Genomic DNA, 25,681 nt, shown 5'->3' with positions numbered 1-25,681 from the left:
GTATTTCAGATCTTATGTGTAAGTGTTGATTTTTTACCAGACACAAGGGTCGTGCTGAAGTAACCTTTTGAAAACTTGTTATTTCTTCTTTTAGACAACTAACATCTGCCTGCTAACAGCAGCCAGTTCTCAAGTTTGAAAGTCATAAGTATGTTTACTTTGTTCACAGGGTCCAAGTTCAAGCTATTTACTGATACATTTGATCATGACATAGTTGTTTGGTGTAAAGAATTATGCATATGCTTGGTGTAATCTGAAATGTGAAGTCAACAAACAACTGTCTTCAAATTAAAAGAATACTTCTATATTTGCTCTTCTTCTCTTTTTTTTCTGCATATTTTGAGGTTGACAATCCTCGATTTCCAAGAGAATGATAATTCAATTACATTCTGGTTACCTGTTCATCACCATAGTAACCTGAATTGACATGACCTCCATTTCTCGGACTTCAGCATGAGAAATCATCTGCAGTAGTTCGATGTATAATCTTAGCATGGCGCAATAGGTACCCAGCTAAAAATGAAACAACGGTGGATCCAGGGATTCTATCAGAATAGAATTGAGATGTTACCCATGGTTGTGGGCGTCCACTAGTTTCCTGACATGCAATGGAGAATCTACATTCTGATGTGACACGCCTAGAATCAGTTATGGCAATGTTCCATGGTTTTTATTTCAAACTGATCATTTCTGTGAAGTGTCTAAATCCCTACACACAACCCCCACACACTTCCCCTTAATCAAGTGAATTTGTTCAAACTTGCCTCTGTCACCCTGCAGAAAATGGGTACCTGGTGGGATAAGTCAAGTGACTACTAACCTATAAGTGCCTCACAATTATAATCAGATTGCATGTAATTCTGAACATGTGCCTTGTACATGGGAAAGGTGCATTATGAATTAATAATTATCATCAGTCCTCTTGATATTTGAGACCAACATCTGAAGTAATGCAGTATCAAATTCCTTAAACATGGTTACAACAAACTAGAAACATAATGAGGTTTAATCAGAATTCAAAATCCACAAAAGTTTCTTGATTGCCCAATGTGCCCAACTCTACACAGTATATTGCAGCACCATCTGACTCCAAAGTGCATATGAGAAGAAAAAGAGAAAGTCACCGGCCACAAATATTAAGTGTTTATTTCATTTATCATATTGTACAAACTGTCAACAAATCTTCTGTGATATTAACTTTAATAGATACATCCATGTACAGGTGCACAAATTGGGAATTCACCCACAACTGAAAACATGTTATGAAAGGCAAACCTGAATACCTTTTGGAAGTCAAACATTCTTGATACTAGTTTGGGCAAATATCTGAACATAAATCTCAACACAAAATGTCTTACCATACTTACTGCTCAAGGTAATTAATTTTAGAATTGTTTTTTATGCTATGAAAATCTGATTTCAAGAATAAACAAAACTGACCATGAATTGGCATCCCTGCATTCTTCAGGTTGTGGCAGACAGACAGAAGGGCATGACTAGGAAAACATTCTCGTGCTAAGATGCAGGTAAAAACACCACAAGCCATGTCCTGCAAATGTTTGACCTTCCATTAAGCGTAATAATCAATCTCACAGCTATTTATAGTGTATGAAACAAGCCAAAACCCAGTCAGATATCAAGGCTACTAAATTCAAAATGTTACAAGCCAAAAATGGAGTTGCCAGACCAGACACTAAGAATTCTCTCGGATGTATGAAACATCTAAAAATTGCACCACACCGATGGGCTGGCAGGCTGTAAATTTAGACTGTACATCATAAATCTAGCCCATCTTGGGCAGTTGGACAGGTCTCATTTCATACACTGGTATTCCACGATTTGCTAAAATACTACTAGTCCTTGGTCAAAATGACTTTTGGATTTGCTGTGTATCCCTGACCTCTCTCACTTAACATACATTCCTATCTCAAATCTAAATTTGACAAATATTTTATTTACTTGCATTGTGCTAGTGATGGTTTGCAGTGAAAGACATCAAATGGCCACTGATGAAGTTGACAAATGAGCTCATGACTGTACATCGTATTTACATATTGACATGCAGGTTACAGAGGTTATATACAGACAGTACAAAATGTCTCACCCCACCAGGAAGTGCTGTAAATTGTTTAATCAATGGCATGGACATTTTGTTTCGTTTTCAGTCCCTGAAATTCAAAAGGCAGACTATCCTGTTCAGTGATCATAGGTGATAACATGGCCAGAATCTTTTCAGTTAATTTTTGCCCATATGAATCAGATCAGAATGTTAAAACAAGAAAGATATTTCAGTACATGTGGACATCACCATGCTCGTTTCATCCAGGCCATTTTAGCCCCATGCAGACAATGACTCCCATGATGAAAACAGAATCACAGAATTTGGTAAAACAGACAATCCGACAAGCTGTCCAGGGTCTTAATGATCGTGTAGAACTCGGTTGAATGCATTGTAAGCTGATTCTAAGTCAAACAACATCTGCCGTACTTGTCCATCATTCAGTTCTTCCGATGCCTGCATGGCACTCAGTGTGTCCAGCCTGCAAAACAATGCCATGTTCTGTTACACATCAGGAATGAGTGATTTTATATGTTACTGCACAAACTTCCACTGTATCATATATTAATTCATTTCAAGGCTTAAATCATAATAACAAAACATGTTGCACATGAGCTTCAATTTTTCTTTTTTTTCTGAGAGATGGATATCCTTCACAAGGCTCACCAGTAGAATTCAAAAATATTCCTTGGTTCAAAAACGAAGAAATATATTAAGCTTGTTCTGTAGATGCTGCAAACTTTTTCCATTAGTGCATAAGAACTGTCTCGGTTCATTGACTTTATTATGAATAAAGTTACTACAAAAATCAAATTGATGGCTAAACATATTAGACAGTTGAAATTTCTAACTCCTCTGTAGTCTTACCAAGTTTCAACCTTTTTCTTGCCTTCAAAGTCCCCAGGTAGAATACTGAGTTGTGTCATTGTGTCCATCAACTCACGCAGGTCAGGCTGAATCTGTGAAGAGGATAGAAACAGAAGCATTCAAACACTGATGTTGGAGGCTCAAAACACAATCTCATTCGTCTAGTATGTTCAGTGCGTGGTCAATGAGCAGAAGGTCAATGGTATAATTTCTGTGTGGTTGCTTTATTGTTCATTGCTAAACTCAACAATATACCACCTGTATGGTGACAGTCTGTAAATAAATGAGCCGGGACCAGACAATCCAGTGATCAACAGCATGGGCAGTGATCTACGCAAATGCAATGTGATGACACGTGTCGGCCAATTCACCGTGCCTGACCACCCTACCCTCTTAGACGACCACCATGAGTGGTGAAGGCCAGTTACAACCAAATCTTCATGAGTCTTCAATTCCTGGACAAGTCATACCAAATGACATTAAATGTAATTTTGTTATGGCTATATATCTTGGCATTCAGGGGACTAACAAAAAGGACTGTCTGGTTGCAAGTTACAAAAAACACAAGTACTTGAGGAAAATGGATACCACTTGTCAGTGAACATTATAAGTAGACATGAGAGTTTCTCAAAACACACAGTACCTCATCCATAGCTCGGATCTCCAGGCGAAGTTTGTCCATGACAGTGATGAACAGCTGAAAGAAGATATCATCCATCATCAATATCACCACAATCTAAGCAGAAATCTGAATACTGGTCCACATGTGAATACGTTCATTGAGAGGCATTTTAGAAGCTGTAAAGATGAGTAAGTGAGTGAGTTTGGTTTTACGCCGCTTTTAGCAATATTCAAGCAATATCACGGCGGGGGACACCAGAAAATGGGCCTCACACTGTAAAGATGAAGGATAACCTAGTACCAGGGACAGTCAACATCTTTACTGCAATGAGTGTGACGTTTCAGCATAGGTACTAATGCCGTTATCAAGCAAGTGGTTTTCCTTTACATTGAAGGCCTGATGAAACACATAAACCACTGGCATCTGAGAAGAATCAATGGCTGTAAGTCACTCACCGACACAATGTCTGCAATTAATTTGCTCATGCTTCCAGAGCCATCTTTAATTGTGATAGGTCGCCCCTCCTTGATTCTCTCCAGAGCCAGAGGACAATCTAACTGGAAACCAACAAATTAACAAATTAAATTAAGAAAACATCTTCATCTTATCATTACTTAAGAACCACAGGAAAAGGAATGGATGAGCTGGACAATGAAGATTGATGGATATATATTGTGGAGAAGAAAATGATAATGCAAAATGCCACTTCATGTTTCTCAGTATCACATGGTGTTTGTGTTTTCTGTCCTTCATGACAGTCATGTAACAACTCACTTGAAATTTTACTGAACATAATAAACTAAAGTGTACACATGAAGGTGATCAAGCTGGCAAAGGAATCTACTCTTGGCAGCTGTTCCTTGCATCACATTCAAACTGAACAGCTCTCTTCCTCACATGAGAGTTCTCCCTTCTCTCAGATTTCGTAACGCTAACATGATGAAGGTACATCCAGTATATTGGTGCTCCAGTGAAAAGTGGCCAGGTTTTAGCAAACATGCCAAAAGTACCACAATCATCTTTGTAGCAATATCCATTTCTTGTTTCTTGATACACAGTTTACAGATATATATCAAAAGTAGGAGGTTCAAGATGTACAATCAACACCCTGTTAACAGACTGTAGTCTTAAGTGGAAGATTCAAGATGTCCAATGAACACCCTATTAACAGACTGTATTGTAAACAAGTGCTGAAGCTCACTCTGTATTTCTTGAGGAAGTCTTCTATGGTTGGGAAATCACTCTGTATCTGTCGGAATGCAGCCTTGTATTGAACCAGTAGTCGGGAACATGCTGCCGTGTACCTGTCAAACAAACACATCACCATGCTTCACCTCCACACGAACTATAAACAAACAAGGAAGCAAATGATGGATGGACAATGCTGAGCTCTGTTGGTTGTCTTGGTTGAGACATGTCATTATCTCCTAGCTGAGTAAATCAGTGCTCATGCTGTTGATCACTGAATTGTCTGATCCATGCTTGATTATTTACAGGCAGAGCTCTGTTGAGTGACTGAGTGAGTTTAGTTTTAAGCTTTTAGTAATGATCCAGCAATATCATGGCAAGGAACACCAGAAATGGGCTACACACATTGCACCCATGTGGGGAATTGAACCTGGGTTTTCAGCTTGATGCAGAGCACTGTTGAGAACTAAGACAATGTGCATGATTACAATATGGTTGCTGATCCATGAAGATATGGGCTAGAACTGATCTTAGTAACCCACGCTTGTCATAAGTGGCAACTAACGTGACTGAGGGGTCAGGCTTGCTATCTTGGTTGACACATGTCATCACATGGCTGCCCCCACATAGCTGGAATACTGATGAGAATTGCATAAAACTGAACTCACACACTGTGGTTGCTGACTTGTCACCATGTTCTGAATAACATTGGAATAAAGATAAGTGTGAAAGGCCTCACAATGGAGACATGGAACTGATAAACCAAGAATTGTACTGAGGTTTGAACGTGTGTAACAGCATTCTAGCAGCTAAGGGAGACAAGTCAGTAATGAGCGGTCAGCCTTGCTCCCTAAGAAAAGAAGGCCACTGATAAGCATGTTGGATTATTCATTGTATTTTAACACCATTCTTTATCAACAAACATCCCGGACCCATTCACTATGGTATAGTGGTCCTGTTATTGTTCTCACCTTAGTGTAATTCAAATTTGACTTATATGAGAACACTTGAATATTGCAATAACTGACAATATTAAACATAAAGACATTCAAAAGTCAAACATGAAAAGAGTTTCTGCTATCTCAGTTTCATTTGTTACCTGTATTCCACAGTATACAAAATGTCTGACCTTTTTCACTCATGACGTCATATGTGACTTTGGTTGGCCATTACATGTAAAACCAAGAGCTACAGTAGTGTAAACAACCTTTTCTCTGTCACTTTTGTAATTAGTAAGATGAGCTAATCTGGTTGTATGACATCACTGATATACTGGAAAACAGTACAGCACACAAGGTATATAGTTTTGGTGGCAGGTTTTGATTGATACAACCATTACCATAGACTGCTGCTTTTGTACAAAAATAATTTGTGTTCATTTCATAATATGTGACAATATGCTTTCACCAAGTAAATCACTCTGACCACTAAGCACTGTTAGTTGCCTTTGACAAGCAAGGGTTGCTAAAGACAGTTCATCACTGATACTATTAGACTATCATCTGAGTAACCTACTCCTTTGGGAGAATAGCATCCCTGATGTAGGCCTTCTGTAGACTTTGCAGGGTATTGATCACAGCATACAGGTCAGCCATGTTGTCATACCTGGCGGAAGAATATGGTGACTTTTTAGGACAATAACACAAGCTGAGGAAATTGTCAATAAACCCATACTGTGTTACACCAACATCAAACTTTAACACTTCTTAGAAAAATGAATAAACTACACCAAATTAAATGTAAATAGTATAGAATCAATCAATTTCACATTGACGTTTGTTCCTCAGATTGAGAAAAATCTTCAGACTCTACATTCTCAAATAGAAATATTTGTGTGAAAACTTATTGAAAAGTTTCTAAATCCAAAACAAATATAATACACACACATATTCACTTGTGTATGCTCACACATAACCACAATAACACTAGATATAATTTACAGACTAAAAGCTGTTTTTCATTCAGTGAAGATGGCTGGCAAATATTGTAACAGGACTTTCCATCATCTACTCTCTAAAACTTACTTTTCTCTCTCTCTGGCTGTTCTGTACAGCTTTACCTCCTGAAAATACACAACATAGTTCTGTGTGACATCCCATTAAAATGTGGGCAACAGTCTGTAGGATGGGAGCAAAAGATTTATTGGTTAAACACTGAAATTGATTGTTCTAGCTGTCAACAAGATCAACATAATCTCCTTGTGTTCAAACTTAAAAATATTGTCTGATATAGCAGTAATAGCAGTAATAATTTCATGTACAAGAAAAAAATAATGATTGTGACCAACTTGACTAACTTGGGTCCAGTATTTCTAAGAATCTGCATGAGTGAGTAGTATGTGTGACACTCTTAGCGATATTTCAGCAATGTCACACCAGGAATGGGCTTCACACACTGGAACTATGTGGGGACTCGAACCCAGGTCCTAAGCATGATGAGCTGATGTTTTAATCATTTGGCTACCCCACCACCAGATCAAGAATCTAAGGTTTTAACCAATGATCACTGGATTCTATCATGTAAAAATGCCCCAGGAGAGTCATTGAGCACAGAGTACTCGCAAATATAACTTGAAAGGTGTGAATATCAAAATTACAATAATTACCTCATATAAACCGACATTGTTAGCTTGTCCTGAAAAATAATACAATGTGAAATTAACATCATACATGACAATGGCTACAATGATTAAACCTCTTTATCTGTCTGATAAAGACGAAAACTTCTGCATCATCAAATCAACTATAAAGAGCAATGTTCTTCTGATACTCTTTTCGATTCATAATGTAGTGCAACAGGAAAACGTAATGTGTAGTTTCTATGAATGTGGTAAAAGATGTTTCTACCCAATTTCGAATGAGATCTAGGTTTCTTATTGGCACTATCATGGACATATGAACAATTTAAACACACCTGCACTTGACTGAACTTGAGCAAACATCGACATTATTGTCTTCCAACTTGTTACTTTTCTTTGTATATGTTGACAGTGTCTTGAGTCACTGTCACGATCAGTCTATATTTACTATTTCCGGGTGAGACTTTTGTAAAATGACACTTTATTGAATTTACCGAAAAAGGATTGACTGAAAATATTTAAAAATATAGACATGCAATATGGTGTGCCAAATTTGTCAGTAATAAGATTTTAAATATTGAGATGAGATAAAAAGTGTGTTTCTAGAGACAATCACGCCTGATTACGTAAAACCTTATTTCTTCGTTTCGAGATAATGTAAGAAGAATGACATTTGCCGATCTACGTCATCAAAACTTGTGTATACAAATTTCATGACGTTTACCCAGCCCCAACTTCATCCAAATATTTACGTGTATAGACAGAAAATTCAAGATGGGAAGTGCACAGAGTGCATTTACGGAACAAGAGCTGGATGATTATCAAGTAAGATATCTATGTTAACTAGACTAATCAAGCTAAACGACATCCAAACTTGTAGCTGCAAAGACATTGTTTGACAATAGATCGGTCACCCGTTTCGTTGTCACCCAAACTTCCTGATTTTCTCTGGGTTCGATTAATGCATCGGCTGTCGTGTAGGTGAATTCGTAGACCACACTGGTTCATAAACGTGGAAATCCTGTGGATTCGTGGGCGGTTTGAGTGATGGATTCGTAGACGTTAGTGAAATGGGGATGAAAATCGACATTACGACTTTAGTGTAAACGAAAGGTGTTTGTGTTGTGGAATAGATAAAATATATTAGGTAAGTATGATAGGTGATAAAAAGACATGCTTCACAGTGTGCCAGGCCCGACAAATTCTTCGACTTTGGGACGACTTTCTAGCTGCTAATATTTTAATCTGAGTTATGTGAAACAAAAAAAGTTATTAGGTAAGTATGATCAGTGATGAAAAACCGTCAACTATCAACATTCCACTATGCAGACCTTCAGAGAATTAGCAATAGAGAAGAAGGATAAGGTGGGTCAGTGACAAAGTAAATAACAAAACACTTCAAAATACACACAGTATTTTGCAATCGAAACAATTCCTGATTAACATTCACAACAACTCAGTTCAGTGCTACCTGTTTACGATGAATAAACTATTCTTTTTCAGAAGAAGTCCTCCTTGGGGTACATATAAGCATTTTTATGTCCATTAAAAATCCCTACGACAGTTGTAACTATTTTGATAATAAAATATTTACAAAACAAAAAACTCGTTTTTGTCTTGTGGGACCACCTTTACAGGGCCCCCCAGGCCCCCTACAGCCAAGAGCAGGTAACTCTGGCCGTCTACCTCGCACCTCACTTTTCATGCTGTCGTTCGACTAGAAAGACGTGTGTGGTCCATTTAGATAGTTTTTGTGCTATCTGCCTACGGAATTATGAGTGAGAAAGAGTCAGCTACTGTATGTATGGTTCCTTTTCTTTCGCACGGGCGTTAGTTGGAATTTCTTGGCTGAAATTTTCATTCATATATTGTTGTAACTTTGCCGGTCGGGTCCTATCTTCCTGTCATTTGGCAGGCAAGATGGCGGTCTTTATGGCTTCTTTTTAGTGCGGGAAGTGTTTCGCTTGCGTCTCACTTATTCCTACGTGTTTCTTATTAGTATGTTTTACATGCTAAGATGTCTTAACCCATTTGTTCTTGTTTCAGTCAAAATGGGGATGTTGGTTTTTAAGACTTTTCGTCTTTTTCATTGCATTACGCACTTGTGTGTGCACACTTGTTATTGCATTTATCCGCTTATACTTTCTTGTTTAGCTGGGTTAATGTATTTTGGCAATTTATTATCGCCCGTGCGTTTATATTTTGCATATTGTGTGTTCAATTGCGTATGTTTTCTGTACATCAGTTACCATTAGTTGGTTCTGATTGTTACAGTTTCGGGGTGCACCCAAGTCTTGGGTCTAGGCTCAGGCACGGGTGCTGTCCCTGTGGGAATCTCAGATCCAAGCTACGGCTCTGGTGTCGTTTTCCCAGCTGGCTCTAGGGGTTTTGCACCGAGCACCGGCTCGGGTGCAATTCCGCTTGCCGGCGCCGGTCCATCGGGTCTCGTACCGTTGGTCACCGGCAACCTAACTGGTGGTTCTCGAGCACCGGCTTTGCCGCCTGCCTCGGTTCCGCTCAGTGCATCGGGTGTCCCTGCTTCGGCAGCCGACCCCACAGGGTCTCGACACCCTGGTTCTTCAATGAGCCAGGGGTAGGCCGACTCGGACATCTCGGCTCTTTTGGGTCTGTTGTCCTTGTTGACGGGTCCCTTGTGCGTCGGGGTTACCGGCAACCTAACTGGTGGTTCTCGAGCACCGGCTTTGCCGCCTGCCTCGGTTCCGCTCAGTGCATCGGGTGTCCCTGCTTCGGCAGCCGACCCCACAGGGTCTCGACACCCTGGTTCTTCAATGAGCCAGGGGTAGGCCGACTCGGACATCTCGGCTCTTCTGGGTCTGTTGTCCTTGTTGACGGGTCCCTTGTGCGTCGGGGTTACCGGCAACCTAACTGGTGGTTCTCGAGCACCGGCTTTGCCGCCTGCCTCGGTTCCGCTCAGTGCATCGGGTGTTCCTGCTTCGGCAGTCGACACCACGGGGTCTCGGCACCCTGGTTTTTCAGTGAACCAGAGGTAGGCCGACTCCGACAACTCGGCGCTTCTGGGTCTGTTGTCCTTGTTGACGGGTCCCTTGTGCGTCGGGGTTACCGGCAACCAAACTGGCGGTTCGAGCACCGGATTTGCCGCCTGCATCGGTTCCGCTCAGTGCATCGGGGTCCCTACTTCGGCGGTCGATCTCACGAGGTCTCGACGCCTTCCTTTTTCGGCGAACCGACGGAGGCCGATTCGGAGCTTTTCGCTCCGTTCGTCCCCGGGGCAGGTACGCGAATGGATCGCGGTAGCACTGACCCGATTCCACGGAGTTTCGTCTTCCTGGGAAGTGTTTACTCCGTGCAGGGTAGCCGAGATCAAGGGGCTGTGCCGCAGGTGGTCGTCCCTGCGGACACCCCCGATCCCGCGGAGTTTCGTCTTCTTGGGGAAGCGTTTGCTCCGTGTAGGGTGGCTGAGGCTCAATTGCCTATTTTACCTTCACTCCCCAGTGAGGTAATTAATCCGCTCCTGTAGGGTAGCCGTTCGCGGTTCGATCTCCCAGAGCTTGACCGGCTACTTGATGGGGGACGATGCGCTATTTGACCCTCCCGTTGTCGACGAGTGCGTGTACGCCTCGATCGCGCTTGGGGGGTCGTCTGGCCACTGCCAGGCGTCGGCTTGTCAGGGTCGCCGCTTGCCGCTTTGTACCTCATCGAACCAGGTGTTGCGCTCGGTTTCCGCTCCTTTGAGGAGCAATATCGGAACGCCGTGCAGCAACTTAAGGTTGCGGTGCACTCAGCCTACCTGTCTTGCAGAGGCAGGTGGTGTCGCAGGAGGACGGGGACGAGGATTTTTCCTCGTCCACGTTAGAGCGGCAACTTACGGAGGTGCATTCACATTTGACGCGCGACTCAATGCGTTCACGAGTCAGATGATGTATGCTGTGATTGGCCTTCGTAGGTTATGGCTGTCGCCAGGTATTCACCGGCTACACAGCAGGCACTGCTGTCTCTGCCTTTCCGACTGGGCTTGACCCTGTTCCCGGGGGCTTTGACGGGTATTAGTGAGGCTGCGGAGGCCGTTAGTCAATTCAAGGACTCTTAAGTCTTTTCTTGAACAACCCTCCACCTCTCGCTCGCGGCCTTCGGTCCTCAGCTCAAGCTATCCTGCGACTCAGTCTAAGGATGCGCCGAAGTGGACTGCTCCACTACAGGCACGAAAGAGCAAGGGCAGGGGTAAAGGGAGTACCTCCGGAGCCCTCAGTTGTCCCGTTGCAAGCGGCAATCTCTGCCGTCGGCCGGGACACTTTGCCTTCTACCCGAAATTCCTGTGGGTGGTCGCCTCCCGTTATTACTCAGGGATGGCCACACGCCACAGTGGAAGCGAGAGCTTACTCCTTTTGCCGGGATTCGCTGCACTCCGGTGCCGAAGTCGCCGGAAAAGGTGGCAATCCTCCGTGCCGAAATTCAGTCTTTACTGGACAAGGCAACTATAGAGATGGTTCCATCAGGACAGGAGACTATGGGGTTTTACTCCACTTATTTCCTGGTAACCGAAAAGAACGGAGGGTTCAGACCCATTCTAAATCTCAAGGGTTTGAACAACTTGATAGAGGTGCCGTCTTTCAAGATGGAGACACTGAGGTTAGTGATCTCGTCTGTAGAGGCAGGGGATTGACTTACGTCAATCGACCTCAAAGACGCATACCTCCATGTACCGATGCATCCCGAGTTCAGGAAATACCTTCGGTTTTCCTTCGACGGGGTTTGTTATCAGTTTCGCGTGCTCCCCTTCGGCATCTCCACGGCGCCAAGGGTGTTCACCAAACTCATGCTAGTACCAGTTCAGGTCGCCAGGGCGCAGGGCAACTTTTGTTTCCCGTACCTGGACGACTGGATCCTCAGAGCGCTCTCCCAACACCTAAGTCGAGAATCCACACAGCAGGTGATGGATATTCTCACCAGACTAGGTTGGGTTATCTATCTTAAAAATCAATTGGTGCCGAGGCAGGATCTGGTTTTCTTAGGGGCGAGGTTCGAGACAACCCGAGGGGTGGTTTCTCTGTCCCAAGAGCGCATTTTTAAGGTACAGGGCATAGTGTTAAGGTTCCTTCAGTCCCATATTGCCTCAGCACGGACGTGGCTTCAGTTGCTAGGCAACATGGCGGCGACGGTGGACATAGTCTGGCGTGCACGTCGGAGAATGCGTTCCATTCAGCAGGCGTTAGCACAACAGTGGTCCCACTCGGAGAGCTACGAGAAGAATCTGGCTATTCCCCAGTGGTTGATACGTCACTTGCGGTGGTGGACAGATACCGGGAATCTATTCAAAGGTTTACCTCTGATGACCCCGGTACCGTCGCTCACAGTTCAGACGGATGCCTCCCTCACAGGGTTGGGGGGGATGCGTCCTGGGCGACCTCGCGATGTCGGGACTATTGTCCGACCAAGAGGCGACCTTGCACATCAATGTGTTAGAGTTGAGAGCTGTGACGTTGGTGTTCGAACGCTTCGTGGATCAGGTTCGAAGCCGAGTGGTTTGTCTAGAGATGGACAACCAGACGGCGATGTCCTACATTCTGAAGCAGGGCGGCACTGTGTCTCCGTCGCTCCTTCAGGAGGCGTGGCAGTTTTCTACTATGGTGCGATCAGTTCAGCATACGGGTTATGCCTGTGTATCTCCCAGGGGTCGACAACGTGCGTGCAGATGCGCTCTCACGACGTGTTCTGGCTCCCCACGAGTGGTTGCTCGATCGGGAGATATTCGGGATTATCTCCCAGTTGTCGGGGTCGTTCTAGGTGGATCTGTTTGCCTCTGGAGTGACGAACTAGATTCCGGGGTTTTTGTTCGCGGATTCCTGATCCGAGAGCGATTGCCGCCGACGCCTTCCAGCGGGACTGGACGGACAGGGTGGTGTCGGCGTTTACGCCAATTCCCCTGATTTCCAAAGTTCTGTCTCAGCTTGCCACCCAACCAGCGCGGCTACTAGTGCTTCTCGCACCTCTGGCCGTCTCAACGCTGGTTTCCGGTAATACTCAGGTCGCTAGTGTAGCCGCCGGTACTATTACCGCGGCGACCGAACCTACTATCCCAGGACGGCCAGCCTCACCCCAATCCCCAGGATTCAGTGGGTGGTCTGGCCACTGTCCGGAATCGTCTCCAAAAGAGCGGAATTCCTGCATCAGTTGCAGACACAATTCTGGCTTCGTGGACGGATTCCACAAATGTACAGTGTGAGGATAGGTGAGCCTGTTATGCGCGCTGGTGTGGAAATAGAGGGATTCTCGATCCCTTTTCTTCGACTGTAGTTGAAGTATTGGAGTTCTTACCGTCTCGTTTAGAATCTGGCTTAGCCGCTTCTACGATTCGAGGCTACTCCCTGGCTATTTCAGCCTTCCACATACCCGTTGAGGGTGCCTTGTTGGGACAATACCCCCGGGTACAGCGTTTTCTTGCAGGCGTGGACAGACTGCGTCCGGTCGTGAAATTTGTCTCGAGTATTGGAATGGTTACCCACTCCTCTCGTTTATGACTTGGCCAACCCGTCGTTACAACTGTTAAGTTGGAAAACGACTTTTTAGTGGCGGTTACGTCTGGTAGACGTGTAAGCGACTTACACGTCATGTTTTCAGACCCGGATCTTACTATGTTCCATAAGGATCGGGTTAGCATTCGCTTACCGGATTCATACCGCCCAAAAAAATTCGATCATTCGCTTCGAATGACCGCGCCTATCGATCTAACTGGGTGCATGCTGCCTGCGTCGTCTGATAATACATACCGTAAGGTTCGTGTATTAGACGTTATGAAACCTCTTAAAGTTATTTTAAGAGAATAGCCTTGCTCCGTACGGAGAAACAGCTATTTTGCTGTTGTGGTGGCGGAATGGCTGGCTATCCGACTGATACGCAGGCTGCAAGGTCTATATACCTAAAGGCTTATCTCCCCAAAAAGGGGTTGTCAGCTCACTCAGTGAGAGCAGTGGCCACGTCAGAACCGTCATTACCAACTGAACAGACACTCACGAGAGTGTGCTCGGTTCGGTCAGTCAGACAGAATAGTTCTGCTCAAGCTGATTAAGCTTTGTTTGATAACTATATCTGTTTGCACTCGGTGTTGGGTAACTATCCATTCCCATTTTATCGGCGGTGATATTTAGTGATGGTTTCTTAGTCCCGCCCTCTTTGGCTGGGTGCCTTACTTTCCTTTCCATTTCCCTGCTTAGCTTGCTAGTGCGGTATGGACAAGGTTCAGTTTGGCGAGTGTCCCGTACGTCCAGGTCTCCAAACTTTGATTTGGGTGGGCGGGGTTTCTCATTTGGGATTTCCCAAATTCTAGCCAATGGGCATGTAAGCTTTGACAAGCGGGTCCTCAGCTTTGTCACGCCCCCGCCTTGATTGACATCAGCGGTCAGGTGACCAGGTCGGTGCCTTTTCTATTTCCGTGTGATTGTAGATTTGCACTTCGATCGAATGGACTGTTGCTGTCAGACAGAATACCACTCCCAATTGCTTCTCTTCGGGAGTCTGTTTAATGCTTATATGTACCCCAAGGAGGACTTCTTCTGAAAAAGAATTATACAAACCTGTAGAGGTTATGAATTCTTTGAAGAATGTCCTCCTTGGGGTACGGCCACCCGCCTCCCCTCATTCTGTCTGATACGTTCAGCATGAAAAGTGAGGTGCGAGGTAGACGGCCAGAGTTACCTGCTCTTGGCTGTAGGGGGCCTGGGGGGCCCTGTAAAGGTGGTCCCACAAGACAAAAACGAGTTTTTTGTTTTGTAAATATTTTATTATCAAAATAGTTACAACTGTCGTAGGGATTTTTAATGGACATAAAAATGCTTATATGTACCCCAAGGAGGACATTCTTCAAAGAATTCATAACCTCTACAGGTTTGTATAAATTTATGCATGTCCACGAAATCACTGTCTACATGGTCTATGAACCAATCAGGGCTAGGAATCCACAGCATCTATGAATGGGTTAGTCCAACCTGTCCGGTTTGTTTGTTATGTTTGTCTTTGATGTACCGACTATAGCCTGTATTGGAAAGTCGAATACTGGACAAGGGGAGCAATATAAAGTTATATGTTTTTAAGGGTTAAAAGGTTAAGAAGGTCAACTTTAACAACATTTTAATTCTGCATTTAAATAACAATGCTACATAACTTGACATTTTGACATTCATAACAATATACATATATACAAAAGTTTCTAAATTAACATTATTTTACAAAATTATAAACCATATGGTTCCTGACTATCATTGTGATCTTCCTTCAGTGAATGTTTCTGATAACAGAAGCTACAATTGTAGGAATAATGAAAATTATCAGACTAGGACAGTTAGACAGTTAGGAAAGAAACAAGGAACTTGCTCATTTGCCATATCTGCAATGACATAAAACAAACCCATCTCTTACTTACACTCCACTTAAAGAAAAAGACATGTCACCTTATCAGTGGGTAAGTGACAGTAATTGACTGACATCTGAACTGAGCTCACTGAAACTGACTATAATGGGCCAGCAACCCAAGCGCAACACTTAAACTGGATAACATCGGATTACCTGACTGGACAAGTGGGACAGCCCCCAATGACCTGGTTCAGCCTACAAACACATCTCCTTTACGTTCAACACATGGACCATTGTTTATCTCCCGATGATGTTTTGATCGATTTAGCTTCTACTCATGAATATGTTCATGTGACTAGTTTTAGTCCAGTACAGAAAGGTATTATAACCAGATATGAGGTGTCTCTGGCAATGGTTCTTCATTCTGCATTTTGCTGGTGATGTGTGTAGTTGTGTCAGTTTGTGTCCTGTCCTAAGTAACATGCCATGTAAACTCAAGCTCCCATTGTGGGTGAGCAAGCTCAAGGTGACGGTATCGAACCCACCTGTGACAGGGTGTGAAATGAATGGGTGTGAATGGGTAACTTGCAAGGATGGGAAAACCACAGGAACTCGGTGATCCTGGTGGCTGCAAGAGTTGTATGATTGCCAGGGAGTTGAAATTGATAACTGTGCCGTTTGAGACTGACATCTAATGATCAAGGGGAAAACAAAGCACTGTTGAACTGGTGATCTGGATATTGGTGCTGTATAAATGTGTGTAATTGAAAAAATAAAGATAAATATATAAGTAGTAAAGGTCTTGTTTCATGTATCATCAGATGTGAAACATATTCATGTTTTGAAATCTTGTCAACTCCCTGATGCAGTGATATTGTTCGCTTGTCACTCTTCCATACAGGAAGCTGGAATATAGGGATATCTGCGAACAATAAGTGATTGTATGATTCAAAGCAAGAAGGTTGAAAGGCAACAAAAACACATATATGTACAATGTATTATAATGAAGTTAAATTACCATGGATACAGGATTGTGGGTCACCTGCCTTCATTCAGGGGCGGTGGGGTAACCTAGAGGTTAGAGTGTTCGTTATCATCATACCAAACTGCCATGTTCAATTCCATACATTGGTGGTTTGTGTGAAGGCCATTTCTGGTGTGCCCCACTGTGATGTACCACACCCCATGGTGCTCCCTACCGTAGTACCCACCTACCATTCACCTATGAAGGAGCAAGCATACACTCAGAAATATCTTGTTTTCACAATAAAGAAATTTACATTAATAAATCTTTCTTTTCTTATGTACTCTACTTCTAAATCAGTCTAAGTAAACTTATCCTCAGTACTTTTCGTTACACTCCACCACTGAGTCTAACAAAACCTAGTAGAAGGTCGCATCAGGTAACCTATGAGATTGACCAATCAGAACACAGCTTACCAAATCGCGAAAGTGCACATTCGCACATCCTTTATGAACTTTTTATCTTGAAAAGGTTCGTATCCGAACGATTCTGAATGCTATTTAGCATTTAATGTGTCAGTGTCTTTTACACCAGTGAAACAAATCAGATATGCAACAGTAATATAAGGTGTTTTCAGCCTTGCAGTAGAAACTCAATATATTCTCATTTTCAGATCTTCTTATTTACCCTTGTCAGATACTTATTTTATAATGTATTATTTATGTTCAACCCAAGAAATGCAAATTGTAAGACCAGACAAATTGATTATTATTTTTTTTCTCTTATTCTTGAAAAATTACAACTGGGGGATCTGAGAAAAATGAGAAATATAATTGGTCTAGCCTTATTTAGTAATGATTAAATTTGTTTGAATTTAGTAATAATTTAACATATTTGTATTGTTTTCAGACATTAACCTATCTGACCAAGAAGGAAATTCTACAGTAAGTGTTCTGATTCTTCCCGAAGGAATTCCTGGATAGGAAATGTCCTTACCAATCCAGTCTGGTTCTAACATCCATTGTCACTGTACCCTGATCTTGTTTATGGTTGCTTTAATATTGTTCTCTGGAGTTCTGCCACCTTACAAAATACATGTACAATTTTCCCAGATATTGTTTGGATTTGTGAATGTAGTGTTAACACTAAATCAGGAGGTGAATATATTCATGATATTTTGTTGTGTCTCAAAGTCATTGCAATGTTTAAAATTTAAATGTATTAAAAGAAAATTCAATTTCATTGTTATTGCCAATTTTATACACATATTCACAGTAATCAGAAAATACGACAATTTGGACAGAAGGTCTCGTCAGAAGGCCATCTGGACTATGTCTTTGCATGTTATTTCATGACAGACAGTCTTTTGTGACAGTATCTCCTGTAGAACTGTTGGACCAGTGAATGTGGTGACATGAAAACTTCATCTTCCATGTCTTCTTTAGTAATTAATGGTTATCACTGAACACGATACAACTAGCCGAGGCTTCTCAGTTTGTTGTCGAGAATTTTGTCCCTTTGCCTTTTGAGGATCTGCATATGAGTCTCAAGAGTCAGAAGTCTTGGGTTTCACCAACAGTTTTTGAGCCTAAGAGCTCTGTCAATATAGTATTTCTGTCCATATGCAGCTGACATGGTGATAATGCTATTGTTTTTTATTGTTTACATACCACATATTACTGACTCATTACCTTGGTAGCAGTCATGTTGTATTTGTTTCAGTGTCTACAAGAGATTTTATAATTTAGACAGCACATCTGTAGATGCTGACAGGAACTGCAAACTCCCAAAGGGCAAGGTACTGGAGCTTCCTGAACTGAAGGTGAGTGGGATATCTGTGAAAGAGGGCTTTCACTGTTAAACCAGTCCTTGCTTGCATACATGTCTCCCTAACTGTCTTGCTGTTACATCCTGGTTCACCTTTGCACATTGTGGACATGAAAAGCTGTGGATCAAGTTTGTATGACATTTATGAAACCCTAACCATGTCTGTATCTACAGGTGAACCCTTTTGGGGAACGGATCTGCCAGGTGTTTTCATCTGACGGCCAAGGCAATATGACATTTGAAGATTTTCTCGATATGATGTCTGTCTTCTCAGATAATGCACCCAAGAATGTCAAGGTTGAATATGCCTTCAGAATATATGGTAAGATGATGTCTCAAGGCGGAATGTCTTATTTTCGTAAGTTTTGCACCCTGTACATGCATCTTTAAGGCACCTGCTTTCATGGTCAAAGACACTTTTGACCATTACCATCAGTCTTATTTTGTTGTCTGTTCAACTTGACTATCTCCGTCTGTAACAATGTCTGACTTTGATGCAGTGTTTTGTGCATTGTGGCAACGATGAATTGTACATACATAGTACCTGTCTGGTATAACATGGTACATGGCAGTGTCACTGCCATACTTCTGCCAAAGAGTAGGGGCAGTGATGTTGCCCAATATGTGAAGTGCATTTCTGGTGTCTTTCTCTGTCATATTGTGGAATATTGCTAAAATCCAACTCAGTCAGTCAGTCAAATATTCTTGCATGTGATCATAGATTCCACTGCTCCACTTCCACGGCCATGGAAGTGGCATCAAACCCAACTAGGCCAGTGATGGTGTTTCTTTTTCGCAGATTTTGATGAGGACGACATGTTATCAAGTGGAGACCTGCGTCAGGTTGTTGATCATCTGACAAGTTTTCAGAACGCTGATCAGAAGTTGTCTGATGAGGACATGCAACAACTCATAGATAATGTACGTCTGATTACCATGGTGTCCAAATTTTATGTTTCACAACAGTTACATTCTATGAGAATTGGTACTTAACCAGTATAATTGAGGTAAACAACTAAATACATGTGGTACTTGACTAGTATATCTAAACTACATCTCTGGTATCCTCTGTATTCTATGACTTGTTTATCTGCGATATACAACTAGTATACCGGTATATGGAATACATGACAAGAATTTATCTGTGTTACCTGACATGCACATCTGTGGTACTTGACTTGTGTATCTGTGTTTCATGATGTGCAAGTAATGCCTGCACTCCTCCAGACTTTCTTCTGAAATGAGATTCCATAATATTACTCAAACACAAAATTTACTCAACATGGCTTTAAACCCAACACTGGTTTTCATATGATCACCTGGGTTTCAGATCCTTGAAGAGGCAGACCTTGATGATGATGATTCTTTGTCATTTGCTGAGTTCGAACATGTTATATCCAAAGCTCCAGACTTTGTCAAGTAAGTTTTATCCTTCACACAATCTGTGTTGCTATCCCTAGGAGTTTGAAATTTGAAAACTAACGTGGTGAAAAAAGCCCGCAAATCTCACACGATTCACTAATTTTCCCCCAGCACAGGGGAAAAAGTGGTTTCACCAGCTGCACCCATAGTGCAAGCACAGTGTTTAGGTTCCTGTGGCTTAACCCGGGAAGGCGACTTGTACAAACACAGCAAGTGATGCATGCAAGGATTATCACTACGGTCAAAGTTAGAGTACAGAGATGTTTCTTGTGATTACAAGAATCTTGGGTCTGCAGTAATAAATGTACACTGGTCCTATACATGCATATTTGCAAACCAAATCTTCAAGAAAGTGCAGCATTAGAAATACTAATTTCATTGCTGAAAATTGCTCAGCTTGAAAACTGAAATGTTTTAGCACATGCCCTTGTAGGCATAGAAAGGTATGTTGATTGTGATAGGGATAATCTAGAGTCTCCCTGATTGTTACTGGCTGTCTCTGTCACTGACAAAACTCAATGTCTGTTTTATTGACACCTATGTGTCTGCCTGCCTGTCTGCTAATGACAGTATGCAATACACAGCTTCACTCATGGACCACATGCAGTTTGAAAATAACACCTATCAGGCTATAAACACCATAAACAGAATACATTGATTTAAGGCTCGTGCACCTGGGATCTGTCTCTGTCACATTATATAATAACAGAGACATTCAGGTGTGATACTTGTACACACAAGGTGTTATTATATATGTGGGTTGCAAACAAACTGCATCTATTTTTACCGGAGGACTGGATTGGACAGAAACCCATGCAAACTCAGATTTTTAGTTTCAAGTTGTGCTTTCTACTTGGACAAACGACAGTTTCCAGCCATGCAATAGTTCACCATCTCAGTATTTGTTGATTGGATTGGAAGGGAAATGCAGAGAGCATGTACTTACAAAACCCAATATCTCTATATACATTATTTGTGGATACCAACTTCTTCTTTTGTATATGATGCAACATTTTGGTGTGGATTTTATACCATTATCACTCTTACTTGACAAAAGTGTATGAATTCATACCAAACCATTGCATCATATACAATAAAAGAAGTTGTTACCCATAAAATATCTTCCTTCTTTAATACTCACCATACTTCTGAAATGCGAATCAAACAGATCATCTCTATATACACACAATGAGTTTCGGCATAGCGGCAGATTAACCAGTCTATGAAAAGTCTTTGCTACACCCATCTGCTCTGACCGGATTCGTCTCCAGGATGCCTCGTTTTGAGGCATGCTGTTTGTCATGAATAGGTGATAATTGTGCTTTAATTATGTTTAAATTTTTGGTTGCATGTGACCTTTAATTTTTTACTAAATCATTGTTTGCATGTTGTTAAGATACAGGGATACTGAATCTTACTGTTTCTGTGCTTCAGCTCCTTCAGAATCCGTTTGTAAAGAGGCTGAAACAGATCTGATCTCTCCGTACCAAAGAAGTCCCATCCAGATGCCAGGTTGATTATGTTGAGGGCAATCAAGGACAGACTCTGTCACTTTCGATCTGAAAAATATTGTTTTCTTATGAATTTTGATTACATTGTTTTTGTTGGCAGTGATTAGTATATTTTTAAACTGTGATCACATCTGTGAATATTGTGATAGTTTTAGCAGTTTTGGCATCTTTAGGTATGAAGAGGTCAATCAATTTACCATATTTCCTGTGTTATGGAGCTCTAATCAACACCCTCTGACAAATTTGTAGACAAGCCTGTAGGTAATCTTTACAGGGTGACACATTTTTTTCAGTGAACATTTTTTTGCAAAAATACAAACACCTGGAGGTGTATTCCTAGTTAAGAGAAAAATAGTTTGAATGAAATTATTTACTACAAAGATATTTAACGTGTTATGCCTGGTTTTATTATAACAAATATGGTACATGTTGGTCAAGAATGTTACTTTTGTTTTAGTAGCATATTTTCTTAGAGACCCACTCATATCTCCATCAATGGCTAAGACTTGCTGGTTCTGTCAGTGACTAAGGAGCCTGTCAGACATAAAACTTTAAGTGTTTTAGATGTTTTACCTTGGAAACACAGTGAATCTTCATTTACTCATGCTGTCAAGTGTGCTTGATCTTATGTGATATTAAACATTCAATTATCGGCATTGCTGTTAGTGAGCTGACATCAAAATGTAAATTGATGAATACATTTCCTATGATTTCCAGAAATACCAATGAACCTTACCTGTCCAAGTTTCACCATGTACAAATATGATCATGGTAACCCTTTATTTAAAGTATGGCCCATTTCAAATGATATGTAAGTACTTGACCAGGAAAGACAAAAACTGACTGAGGGATTAACACTTGTATTCTTCTGACATTGGTGATTTCTTGGTGGTGATCCTGGTACCTTCGCCAATACTTGCTTGATAAAGGCACACTGGAAGCTGTCTAAACCGGCACTCATTGGGATTGAAGAAATAATCTGGCTTAGAGTTAGACAGTGTGCCAGATTGTAGAGCTGACGATAAATGTACAACCCATGGTTGGGGCTGAGATTTTATACCAGTGTTGACAACTTGCCGAATTGGACAGATGCAGGTATTGACAGATTCCACTGTATTATCATTTGTACCAACACACTGTCTTGATAGAACAAAGATGTTGTATGATTTTATCAATATGATCTACCTTTGTAATCTGCAAACTTCTCAATTTTTAGCTGGTTTTAGTATTTTGTGGATGACATTTGATGTTTTGTTTTATGCAGCTGGTATCAGCAATGTAATGCATTGCTGGTGCTTAATAAGCAGACTCTTACAACTGCTGAGAAAGAAAATATTGTCAACATTTTAATTGGCACACATTCTGTGAGATTGTACATATTCTGTTGTGTGTTCCCAATTGTGGTTTGACTGACCACTTTGCTGCGGTAGGTTCGTAGGTTCTGTTGGTCAGGTAGATCGCCGTGGTTACTGTGTATATGTACATATCATATAGTTGTGTTTGATCAGCATTTCCAAAACATTTGTGATATTGTTAACTTTGTTATGTGATAGTTACTAATTATCTTAATCCAAACTTTTTTCATTGCTTACATGCAAGAAATAGGATAAAACAAAATAGGCAGAAATGTTGAACTTTTTCCATGTGTTAGTTACTGGTTGTAGGATAATGTAGACAGTATTTCTTGAAACACAGACTAATTTTCTTCTCTGGTTCAACATCTTATTTGTAACAGCTGCAGTTAATGTACATACATAGCCTATGTTTAAAAACATGTTCATCAAGTCAGAATGTGTAACCACGTATTCAAAGTACAAATAATGAGCACATAAGTTAAGATTTTCATTGCATTAGCATACAGATAATAACCAACTGAAATAAGTAATGAAAAACTTGGCCTTGAGTGTATGTTACCATAGTTTCCTGTTGTGTATTACAGAACAAGAGTATTATTTGTAAACAGGTATTCAGACATTACATTTTTATCAATTTTGACATTTAAATGGTTGTGCATATATAACATATTTTCTGTAATAAAATACATATGAAAACAAGTTTTAAAGTGGCATCGTGGTAACTGGTAGAAACAGGCACCAAGTTCATACATAGTTTGGTAAAAATGTATTGTAAGAGGCTAGGTTTTATTTAGATCATATATTCTCATCCTCATACAACTTAAATTAATATTCTGAGTGTTTATTTTTAAAAAGGTATTAGTTAAAAGATTAGTAGAGGGGTGACAGTCATCCTGATGTGTCCAGTATTTGTTAGTTCTTATGAATATTCCAGATTTTAACCTTGATAACACAAAACACTTTTTGTGTGTATTTTATCTTCATTGACATCTTTTAGCTCCATTTCTACACTTTCTTTTCATCCAAGAGAGATTTTCTCAGACCATACAGTTATGATTCCAATCCTCTGTATGCTGGGCTAAACAAGGAGCTGTTAAATTGCAGAGGTTTCATGGCTATTCGTTTGCTACTCTTAGTGGACTATTGATGATCAACAACTTCATTTTCCATAAAGTAGAATCATGTACAATCCTTGTAAGTAAGGGTTTAAAGAGCAGATGTGCATTGCAGGGTAATTTTATTTAGGGCATATGTTACCAAATTCATGCGAATCCTCAAAACAAATGAAGACAGTGGTGGTGTTTATGGTGCATGATGAATCAGCTTCCTGAACAATCCCCTGTGTGGAACTCTGGTGGCATGTTTATGGAGATATGTCATGCAGACGTAAAACATTTGTAATGTAAATTACAGCCAGAACAGCTAATATGACCACTCTACATATAGGGGTACAGCAGGGTAATGTATGCCGACGGGTTTAGTGTACTCAGTACTGATTCATGTCATGGTTAGAGTATAGGAATACAGCTGTCTTGTCACTAAGATTGTTTGTCCACATTGACCTTTGCCCATTTAACAATTATTTCATCTCAGAACCCATTCCACAAAGAATCTTCTCTCCTGCTCTAACATTGTCTCACACTAATTGTAGCGCTAAGATCAGGACACTGTTCCACAAAGAATCTTAACTTACATCTTTGACAGTGGATTATGATCGTCATTGTGCTTAGCTGGTTTAGAGGAATGGAATCCTGAGAGTTATAATCCAAGCTTGCCTCCTTCAATTTTGTTGTTGAAAGTGGTGCAAGATGTTGAGCTGTAAATGCTGGAATTCATTCATTTTGGCTCATGCTGTTGTTTGAAGAACACAATTCTACTCTGATTATGCAATATTTTATTGGGGTTGCTGGTTAAATCTGTATGAACTTTCTATTTTTAAATAAATATATATATTCTTTTTACATCCTCTTTGTTCTGTTTAAATGTACAAAAGCTGCTGACAACCAAGAATTGGATGAAGGAAGGTTAAGAAGATCTGGTTTCTGTATCCACTGTGACATAAAACCTTTGTTGTTCACTAGTGTCATAATGCTGTGAAAAAGTCTTAAAACAGGTGTATGTACGTGAGGCTGATATCCATACTGTATTCACCATAAAAGCTGAGCTGTGAGAATATTTATGATCAGCTAATACAATGAGACAGGTGGGGAATAATTGACTCTATACTCGTGTTACATTTATTGCATGCATTTTCAATCTCATGGCCTCCATTTATGGAACCAACAAGCTAGAAAGAGTGAGTAATTTATCTTTAGATCATGAGGCTGAATACCACAAGATTGAAGGTTTCTGAGCTACAGTGAGATATCTTTTGACACAAATTCAGCAATTCTCAACATTCAGCTTCAAGGTTAATGGAGTGCCCACATTGGAACTGTAGGTAGAATTGATCTTCTGATCAATCCTGACTTGCCACCTTGGTTCACACATCATTGTATCCCAGATGCTTAGATTCATACTCATGTCTGGTTTAGGCTTCATCATTTATGGACCCGTGAAGGTCCCGGGGTAGAATAGGCCATCAGCAACCCATGCTTGTTGTAAGAGGCGACTAACGTGATAGGATGGTCAGACTCGCTGACTTGGTTGACACATGTCATCAGTTCCCAATTGCGCAGATCAATCCTCATGTTGTTGATCACTGGATTGTCTGGTCCAGACTCAATTATTTACAGACTGCCTCCATATAGCTGGAATATTGCTGAGTGCGGCGTAAAACTAAACTCACTCACTCACTCATCATTTACGGACCAACGCCATATAGCTAGATTATATTGCTCAGTGCAGAGTAAAACAACAAACCAACAAAGTAACTAAAAAATGCCTGTTATTTAATTGATGAATCCCACATTCAACCATGCTCCAGTTGTGTTATTACAGTCTGAAAACAATGGAGTCATTTT

General features: G+C 41.1%; 2 protein-coding genes across 2 annotated transcripts; one reads left to right on the top strand and one right to left on the bottom strand.

The window, feature by feature from the left end:
* Positions 1-1,128: 1,128 nt before the first annotated feature.
* On the bottom strand, positions 1,129-7,790 carry LOC137291895 (vacuolar protein sorting-associated protein 28 homolog). The gene is made up of 9 exons (XM_067823453.1): positions 7,650-7,790; positions 7,342-7,370; positions 6,761-6,798; positions 6,252-6,341; positions 4,750-4,852; positions 4,004-4,105; positions 3,570-3,623; positions 2,927-3,018; positions 1,129-2,540 (listed from the first exon to the last, which is right to left on the bottom strand). Exons 1-9 carry the CDS (start codon positions 7,681-7,683, stop codon positions 2,420-2,422), a joined length of 663 nt encoding a protein of 220 aa, XP_067679554.1. The 5' UTR covers positions 7,684-7,790; the 3' UTR covers positions 1,129-2,419.
* Positions 7,791-8,002: 212 nt separating this feature from the next.
* On the top strand, positions 8,003-24,676 carry LOC137291896 (calcium and integrin-binding family member 2-like). The gene is made up of 7 exons (XM_067823454.1): positions 8,003-8,139; positions 17,513-17,547; positions 18,326-18,425; positions 18,605-18,752; positions 19,230-19,351; positions 19,761-19,849; positions 21,287-24,676. Exons 1-7 carry the CDS (start codon positions 8,089-8,091, stop codon positions 21,306-21,308), a joined length of 567 nt encoding a protein of 188 aa, XP_067679555.1. The 5' UTR covers positions 8,003-8,088; the 3' UTR covers positions 21,309-24,676.
* The last annotated feature ends 1,005 nt before the right edge of the window (positions 24,677-25,681 follow it).

This window comes from Haliotis asinina, chromosome 7 (genome assembly GCF_037392515.1).
Source record: "Haliotis asinina isolate JCU_RB_2024 chromosome 7, JCU_Hal_asi_v2, whole genome shotgun sequence".
In the NCBI taxonomy this organism is placed as follows: domain Eukaryota; kingdom Metazoa; phylum Mollusca; class Gastropoda; order Lepetellida; family Haliotidae; genus Haliotis; species Haliotis asinina.
This window is presented reverse-complemented; position numbering and strand designations above follow the sequence as displayed.